A 9930-nucleotide genomic window follows, 5' to 3' on the forward strand; every position below is an offset into this window, starting at 1 on the left:
ATTAAATGTCGTAGGTATGCATATGTTTGCCAAAGTAAAATAATGATGAAAACATGTACAAGATGTTTATAGACTTCCCAAGAAACCAATTGCATTTTGTTCAGAGTAGGATTCCTGTTAAAATATAGATTTCAAGAACTGCTGATTGGGACAAAGATGCAATTAACTTATTATTTGAATTAGATCACATCCTCAATTTAGAAGATGACAAGCCTTAAAATAAATAAATAAATAAAGCACACTTTGTAGCTTGTTTGGGAACATTCAAAAGACAAAGCACTCCAGGATCCCTTCACTAACCCAGCCAAAAGTATTCTGTCATGAAAACCAGCTAAATTCCCTCAGGGTTCGAGTACTTAAAAAGACCAGATTCTCAGCATTCATCAAAAATACCAGACTGTAACCTAATGCAAGACAGCAATGGTGAGCAAGGAAAATCTCACAAACCTGCAACACTGAAGCCATTAACCTAATCTTCCTACCTGTCTTTCCTGCTTATTTTACTTCCTTTGAAGTCCTTGCCCTGCTTAATAAGAGAAGTGTGACCATTACCTTTTTCACTTTGAGACCCACTTTTTACTCACAGCTTTCTTACCAGTTGGTTTCCTTGCCTACTTTCCACCCTTCCACTTAAAAAGAATTTGAAGATGACTTCTGAGGTACAGGTTTGCTCAATCAGCTCTTCCTGTGTGACGTGTTGCTGTGTGAGCTGATCTAGGTGTTCCTGCTCCAGCAGGGGGATTAGACTAGATGATCTTTCAAGGTCCCTTCCAATCCCTAACATTCTGTGATTCTGTAAACTCTTAATTTCACTTGACAATGGTAGGATAATTATCTGGCATGATATCCATGTGATAACTCATGGAGCAATAGTGAATATTCAAAGAGTCCTAATGAAGAGCTTCAGCAAGAATCCTGTTCCATTTTAATTTGAAACATTACAACTCTACTTTTATGAGTAGTAATATAAAAATTTCACCTTCTCTCCTGACATATTAATTCCTTGTGTTCAGCTACTGTTTTCTTATCATAAAAAATAGTGTGAAATTACTCAGCAAGGACACTGACAAATCTCGTCTGAAAATACTATGCAGTCCTAACAGTATTCCTTGATTTCTCAAAAACAAACAAAACTATAAAATTTGTGGATCTCAGTGAACACCAAACTGGAAGGTGTTAGGCATGCTGTTAATTGAATGCTCACAAATTCAATGTGAGAATCATTCATCAGAAACTTGAAGACAAAAACATAGAAAACAAAATAGGTCAAAGAACAAAGAGGTCAAAGAGCTTCCAGTCTTGAGAAGATTGTCAATTTGAATGCACTTTATCTTGGTAGACTCAGTTTGCCCATATTGCTTGATTTTACTGAGACAAAAGCGTGCTTTCAGCATAGCTGTTCTATTTTCCAGGCTTCATCATTCCCTGAGTTTCCTATAGGTAAAATTAAGTAGTTACACTATTTTTGCTCCTATTAATAAGAGCATAAAAATACTGAATTTCCAAAAACCTCTTTGACACCCTTCCAAAAAGCCTGTAACTAAATCCTCAGTGTGACTATATCCCTGATTATTTTTTGGTTTGTTATTTGGTTGGTTTTTAAGTCTATTCTGGGTCAAAGATTCTCCTGCTATTCTCACCTAGTTATGTAATGAAAGAACAAATACATTTAGTTTCCAATGTAAATTAAGGAAAACAAAACAGGGTGCGAGCCAACAGCTGGCATGGCTAAGAAAAGGAACTCCTGTATATAAGCTGCGGCTTTTCTTTCAGCTTTGCTGACCTTCCTTAAATTTGTAGTTATCTATTAACTTCAAGTAATTCTGCAATAGCAGAAATTGAATGCTCCCTAGTGAAAAAGGCCTACAAGGAAAGACTACATGCATGAGTACTCATTTAAGTGGTATTTTATTATTGCTGGAAAGTCCATTGGACTATTGTTATTTTCCCTATTCCCCTTTGTAAAGAATAAGCTTCAGACATTGATATCATTGTTTCTGACATACAGGTATGAAGTGACTTTTAATAGAGTTTAACAGAAAAACTTTATATAACGCAGGAAACAGACTTGGGGTGGGTATAGAAACTGTGAGTAAAGTCATAGTATTATTACCCCACATGATGACACAACTTGCACAGATTCTCTTATACATCAAAATCACTTGTGCTTGTACCCTAGAACAGCAGAGGAGCAAGCACGGGGTGAAGGAAATACCACCAAGTCTGCAGTGTCAGTTCTCACAAGCAACCTACTCTAGAGCTTTAATTTTAAGATTCTGGTTTGGACTTCCTATTGGAAAGCACAATCATACCTGCCATTCTTCAAGAAACAGTTGGAATGCATGGAGGAGACATCTAGAACACTTAGTAGAGCATTGCAATAATCAGTTATAGCTGTGGTAACTACATTAGAGGAAATCTATGTTCAAAGTGCACTTGACCTCAATCTTAAACAGCAGCTATTATTTTCCAGCTTTGAAATGGGTCATGTCATGGATTCTTTAAGATCTGATATCTGCCGGCTGCAAACGTTACAGACTAATGCTAAGCCCCCCACAGACATAAAACTTTTTTTTTTTTTTTAAACAGTTGGCTCAGTTCTCATCTGGTTCATTACTAGTCCGGCTCAGCCAAAGTCATAGTCTTCGCTCTAGAGCAAGTTACTCTTTGGCTAACTGGGTTTACTTTTTTCTTGTTGTTTTTAATATATGCAGAGGAAAAGGTACCAGCTTTGAGAATTATCATAGTGTAAACGATAATTCCATCTGCTCCCTCACAAAGTGGATACATCATTTCCTTTACATATATAAAGGAAAACTTATCAAAGCTATAAATCTCATCTGGGTTTGAACACAAGTGAATTTCCTTAAGAACATAAATAATCCATTGCACCATTTCCCATTTTATGCACTGAATCCCATTTCATTATTCATGCAATTTGCTGATATCTCTTTGTCAAGTGGAGCCTGTTGGCTTCTTTGAACTAAACTCAACAGTAGTTCAAGTGCTAAGTCACGTCTTAATTCGCAGCAGGAAATGATTTCGAAATAACTTGCAAATAAAAAAAGATAAAATTTTAGTTTGCTGTCATCTTCAGTCTTTCTGACACTGAACTACCACTGATGTCCAAAATGCTTGTATGAGAGCAGTTAGTGTTTCCTTAGTTCTGACCCCCAGTCCACAAGGTACAGTTCTCTGTGTTGGCACCTGAAAATTTCCCAAGTGCCGAATCCCCCCACCCCCCATGATACAAAAATTGCAATATTCATTGAAGTGACTGACTTGAGTAACACTAATGTGTCTTTAGCACATGAGCAGTTGAAATAGACTTCTTATACTAACAGACCATTTTCAAGACTTCCAGGTTGTCATAAATAACCAGATTTGAGGAGACAACAGTCTTATCGGGGAGATGGGTGGGAGGAGGAGCAGCAGTATTTCTAGCACGCCATGTTTCAGGAAATGGTATCTGCACATAATCACAATTGCAATTGTAAGGTCTTATGAGCTACTGTGAAATGAATGCCATGGTCAGAGCTGACAGCGTTTGGGAAAGCGGCAAGAGCACTATTTCACTGCCAGAAGTAAATCCTACTCCTTCTGAGTTTTTGATAATTCCCCATTGTGTTATCTGTATTGCAGTTTAAACAATGTTAAAACACACCCATTAGATGTTTGCTAGTATTTGATTGCTTCTTATGTGCTAAAATTAAAGTGTTCATGATAAGTGATTCTAGTTAAACTCTTGGTTTTTTGAATTAAATATTCTTAGATCAGAGGTAGACAAAAGTACTGCTATGCAAAAATTTATGTTCTGAGTAGGGTATTTTCAGTAGAACAGTGAAGTGAACTGTTCAATCAAGATGCATTGTTAGCCTTCATGAAACAAACATCACTGGACTGAATTACCCTTATTTTTGAAGTAATGTATTTCACAGAATCACAGAATGTTAGGGATTGGAAGGGACCTTGAAAGATCAACTAGTACAATCCCCCTGCCGGAGCAGGGGGATTTCACAAGATTGTTTTTAGTATATGTGGTTTGCTGCAGCTTTCAGATACCATAAGGACTACAAGATCATAATAGCCTTTTAAATACCGGCTATGAAGTTACATATTGTCAAATTCCACTGTCAACAAAGCACAGCAGGCCTTCTCAGGGGAAATGCATTGGTCATACCCCCAAGGCTGCTCCACTGGAGGGGTATGAACAAAAATTCACTAGCATGCATCACACGGAACATCAAGTCAGGTTACATAATGGTCTCCCATGCTAAAATCTGGTGCAGGAGGAATAAGACTTTCTTTGTTATTATGTCCAACACGCTCCAACCCAAAACGTTCCCTGTAAGAAGCCTCTAGAAGTGAAAATTGTTTTATATTATTCTTGTGAGTATGATCCATCACTAGTATACCAATACAGACACCACATCCAACAAATCCAGTCATAGTCCCCCAGGTCAGTAGCTTTCAGGGAAAAAAAAAAGTGTTAAAATTAAGTGAAGTACTTTCTACTATTTGTAAAAATGAAAGAGAAAATCTTTACACCTTTCATTTCGTAATATAAACTGCCACCAGAACAAGGCACTTCTATTTCACAATTCTCTCCCTGCTGCACATGGAAATTGAACAGGAAGACATTCTTTTCCTCTTATTAATTCCCTGATTCATTTTATTTCATGAAGCCGGTTTGGCATTTTTTGTTTGTTTTTTTTTTTTTTTTTAATGTTTTTTAATGTTGTTTTTAGTGTTTTTAATGAAAACGTTACACCCTCCTTGACATAACAGTCATTTAAAATAATTTTGGGATTCCAGACTACTAACTAGGCACTAGTAAGTAAAATAAACTATAAGAAATATAACATTAACTATGTTCTGTACTGGGAGCTCACAGTTAACTTCAGCAGAGTATTTCTTTCAAGTGCTTCAGTGCTGCTTCCTAATTTTAAGGTGCTATTTATTTATTTTAACTGCAATTCAGTCTTATGGAAATTAACATTATTAATTTTAAGGAAAATTGGTGTTGGAAGGTGACATTCTTTTCAAAAAAGGAATTTACTACTACTACTCATATACAACTTTTTCAGTAACACTAACTTCAAGTGAACATCTTCATGATTTCTCAGAAGTGCCTGTAGGATTCCCCTTCTCCAGCATTTGTTTCACCGTAACTTCTAGCTACTGCTTACTAAACAATATGCTACTTATTCAATGTGTTTCTGAAATACAGACGTGGGAAAAGCTGTGTTACTATTAGAGTTCAAGATCTGAGATGGGTGGGAGCACGGAGGGGTGGAATGGTTACATCTCCCAAGCTGGCATTCACATACTAATTGCCATTCTCTTTGAAAAATTAAAACTTTGTATGAAATCGATCATTTCAGTTAAACTACTTTGATAAAGTGAAGGATGTTATCGTACTAGAGAAAACACCTGCCCACATCCTGTTCAGAAGTTATGAGGACAAAATTCAAACAGCAGTTTACTGAGTTACATACCCACGCCACTCTTCTTGTCTGTCTTGCGCCATGTCGCCATCATACATGAGTCTGCGAGGCTCCAAAGGATGCCCACCACCGAGGCAAACAAGATTTAAAGGGTGCAAAGTTCAAAATGGGCAACCAGCAAAAGGAGCTGGAAGCAAAATCCGTTTCCCAGCTGTTGTTACTGATGCCTAGGAGGAGCCTAAAGCTGGCTGAGGCAGCTGTGAGGGTTCTGCGAGATTTGCTGCTCTTCTGAGCTGTGAGCTTCCTTCCTCTTTTCTCAATTCGAGATATTGTACCCAAGTGTCATGGGGGAGGGGAAACCCAAACTGGGTGTTTCTGTTGCATGATACTGGCTGTAACACAACAACAGGCGAAAAGAAGCAAAACCACTACACTGCTCTCCTACACCACTCTTCAACTTGCATCTGCGTGGAAGGCTACCATGTGCAAAGCCCAGCCACTGTGACAATCTCTACACACTGAACAGTTCAGTTTCAAAATGCCCCTCATTTCTTAAACTTACAACAGAAACAGATTTTAAATGATTTGGCTTTTTCAAGCCATGAACTTGCTTTTAACCTGCCCTGGAAAAGGGATTTGTTTTTCATAATAGAAATTGTCTCAGAGAAATGAGGTGAAGAAAAAGCCACATTTCAAACTCCACCCATTCCTCTCTATTTCTCTCATGCTACATTTGGAGAGAAAAGGAGAGTTTCTCTTCATTTTCTAAACAAAGCAGCACTTAAAAGCTCATTATCTAGACAAAACTTCAAGAACTGGTTTACTGAATATTTACAGCCCTTAATTTTACACAGGTAGGTGTGTGAGAACTTACATAGTGATGTTTTGGGTAAGCAAAGATCAAGCAAAGTTGTTCACCGTTTGGATGAAGGACAATATATGGGATCGAAAACAAGTATGTCACCTGCGTTCACATTCTTTACTTGTGAGTTTAAAACATTAAAAAATAGAAAATATTTTGAGATTTGTTCTTATCTCCAGCTCGGTACAACAAATCCATATAATAGTCCTGTCCTCAGGATATTACTTTCTATCTTAGCAATCATGGCTTCTGAAAACAGTTTAACAGTGCTGTGCTACACCCGTGAGGATAGTCTTTCATGACACGTGACATGTCAGTTCTTGATTTTAACTAGCAGTTAAGAGAAGTCCAGACTGCCAGTCTTTCTCTTGTTGCATAAGGATTTCCAAAACCTATTCTGGAGGCTAAACAAACAAACAAACAAAACTTTAGCTAACCTTAGTGGAAGGATTTGGTTAATTATTTCATAGGGAAAAATTAACTTGCTTAAAAGTAACACCGAAGCTCCATATTATGTTTATTAACATGAGCTAGATTGTGAGCAACTCAGAACGTCTCCATCTAAGGACAACCAATTTCAGCTATGGAGTCCTAACTATTCTTTTCCATTGAACACCCATTTTATACTCTTTTCTCAAAAGTAGATTTTGAGACTGAACCATTTCATCTTTCTTTTTACTATGGATTTTGAGTTGTAACTTCCTCACCTGCAATGACTGTTTTCCTTACTCCTCTGAATCCCTACTTCAGCAAGTCACCCTTTCCCATACACTACTTGGCCTAACGGTCATGCCTCGCATTTAATGTCTTGTTCTACATTTGTCTTCCTCGTTATGTTTTTCCCTCTAATACAAAAGTCCTGAAGAAAATTGTTCCAATATAGTACTCACTTAAAAACGTGCTTCGTCATTTAAGTCACATAAGACTTCCTTGTTTATGTACTTGAAAGTACCCATCATTTACAGACCAGGCACAACACAGGACTACTGTATTTCGAAAAGAACATACAGAAATTTCACCTCCAAGGACTTAAAAGGCAATACTGTAAGTACGCTGTGGCAACAAAAGCCTCAATTCTGGCCTTGTTCTGCCAGCTGGTAGATCAAATTCTTTAAGAGATCTGTAAACATGCATTTATTATGTGAGACCTACAGGCTCAAGAAACTACAGTAATGCAGGCAAAGCAATAGTGTTTTTTGGGGGGGATAAATAGGTAACTCTAAGCATTTTCATTCATTTGTTGAAGTGATGTTGTTTTCCTCTAATTAGAACTATTATGTACTTTAGTAGTGTTAGTTGCATCACCATGTGCAGTAAACAAAATGAACTATTTCACTATTGATGGAAAAGAAAAAAAGGGTTTCTTCTAATGTTTTGCACCATGGAAAGCATTTCTTCCATTTAGTACGTACATGCAAAATCAGTGGCAAGAAGAAAAAGAACTAGGCCATGGATAGTTGCTAGCTTACTCTAATATCGTGGAATATTATAAACAAGAAATGAGAGATTCTCAGTTTATCAAATTCGTAAGTAAGACTGAAGGATAAGGAAAGATATTAAGTTTCTCCTTTTGAGGAAATGATACAATTGAATTCTATTATATATTCACTTATGATTATGCAAGAGATTGACATCCTCCAACTTGCAGCAATAATATTTTTCCTTTACAAACAGTATTTAGAGGTTCTTTTGGGAATGGTGAGGAAGTGGCAGTCAGCATCACTGTTATAGTGCTAGCTACCAAATCAAACAGGAATTTGGCCAAAACTAGAATATAACAAAACATTTCATTATACAGCAAGTTTACTTTTATTATTCCCCATTATCTCGTGATGCTGACCATGAGCTTGAAATTACATCTCTGGAGTAAATAAAGAAGGCATGCTAGGGGGTCTTAGATTCACACATACCAACAGAAGTATTGTGGATCAGCCTTTAAAAACTAAAAGCTCTGGGCTGTAAGATTCTTCCAAGAGATCTTCCTCATAATTGATTTAAAAAGAAAAAAAAAATTTTTTTCATCTTCCATCTTTTACTTGGAAAGTGGCTAAACCATTCACTAGAGGGAGCTTAAACTACAGCATGAAGGCTCAATCTTGTATTGCCAATGTAAACACTGGAACTTTAGAGGCACTAGCTTAGATGTGCTCCCCTCGAAATTGTTCTGCATGAAATATCAGAAAGGTATGATTAATCTAAGAATAAGACACAGCACACGTATTACAATGTCTTAGCTTTTATTGAGTTGTACTTTTTAAACAAAATACTTCCAATAAAATATCTGTCAATCAAAAAACACCAGTTTTAGAAAAATGTTTTGTCTCAAATGCAACAGACTAATTTTAAGAAGGAATAAAAAGCAAAGTTTATTTTATTTATTCATACAAATACAAGATTTAAAAGTTTCAAACGTATACCAACCCACAAAATGCACAAAAAATTGAACATACATCTTGACAATCAGGTCAGCCCGAAAGCTGAACAATTACATATTAGGGGAAAAATCATTATGAAATCTGAATCCAGGAATTGAAAGAAATTCAGGAGCAATTGCTCATGACTTAGTTTCCTTCTGCATCAACATTGTCTAGCCAGTCTTGCTCAGGATTAACCCCTGTTTTATTATTGCATAATAAAGTTTCTAATACCGAGTACTTATCATTCAGAATAGCACTATACTTCCAACAAGTGATGACTAACAAGCATGTAGAGTCTTAGCTAAGATTCAAGACAAGGCAACACTTCAGGTCCCATTGCCAGGGTACTTAACAGGCGCTCTCTGGGAAGTTAAGACATCAAAAGTGCAGCTTTCATTAATGTAGTCACACTGTTCAGAAAACAAGGCAGATCAATATTTATATTAGGAACCTGTGTATTTACGTGCAACGTAAGTTTACTCAGCATTTCCTGCTGAAGCAGGACTCCAAACTATCCAGCTTCCTTCCAGAAAATTAGTTTTACTGCTGAGCACATTGTGCTTCAGAAGTTGGTTTAGAAGACACATACAATGTAGTATATTTTTTCTTTTGTGTTTTCTTCTCAGTCGTGATTATATTTTCCTTCTTATCTTCACTTTCCGTGGTTTCAAATCTGGATTCAGTTGTTAACCTACAGGCAAAGCAACCATTCTAAATACATATTTAGTTATTACAAAACAGAGCTAACATAAAAGTTAAGCAAAACTGAGCAAGCCAACTGGCTTAAGAGCATCCATGTGCAAAGAGAGCAAGGAGCATTAAGAATAAATTAAGGTGAAAAGTGTCTTTGTATCATTCCTCCTCACATTTCATCACTTCACGTATTGTCTTTTTTTGCCTCTTATCTGCTGCAGTCTAGCAAAAAAGCTTACTGAAATTGGTAACTGGTTGGGATCAGCCTTTAAAAAAAACACATTGATGGTGCCATGTGTGCAAAGATGATCACATCACAGGAGTATATACAAAGCTCCACATGAAGTCCCAGCAACATCATACAGGTGTGATCAAGTTGAGCTTTTGCATTAACAATACAAAAGATGACTAGAAAAAGCAAGATACTAGTTTCCAACCACATTTTTGCATTACTACTGCTTTATCTTAGTTCCTGAAGATCTGAAAACAAGAAATGGGAAGAACTTGATCT

General features: G+C 36.7%; 2 protein-coding genes across 2 annotated transcripts in view; both read right to left on the minus strand.

Moving 5' to 3' along the window:
• The window catches only part of DOCK2 (dedicator of cytokinesis 2), a 286898-nt gene extending 281134 nt beyond the window's left edge, over positions 1-5764 (minus strand). Inside the window, exon 1 of the mRNA XM_080554755.1 lies at positions 5499-5764. Within this exon, the coding sequence (XP_080410881.1) occupies positions 5499-5541 (43 nt within the window). The 5' untranslated portion in view covers positions 5542-5764. The remainder of the gene's footprint in view (positions 1-5498) is intronic.
• A 2765-nt stretch (positions 5765-8529) lies between these two features.
• The window catches only part of SPDL1 (spindle apparatus coiled-coil protein 1), a 28023-nt gene continuing 26622 nt past the window's right edge, over positions 8530-9930 (minus strand). The window contains exon 13 of the mRNA XM_080554767.1: positions 8530-9417. Within this exon, the coding sequence (XP_080410893.1) occupies positions 9267-9417 (151 nt within the window). The 3' untranslated portion in view covers positions 8530-9266. The remainder of the gene's footprint in view (positions 9418-9930) is intronic.

Source organism: Anser brachyrhynchus (genome assembly GCF_964034855.1).
Source record: "Anser brachyrhynchus genome assembly, chromosome: 14".
Classification (NCBI taxonomy): domain Eukaryota; kingdom Metazoa; phylum Chordata; class Aves; order Anseriformes; family Anatidae; genus Anser; species Anser brachyrhynchus.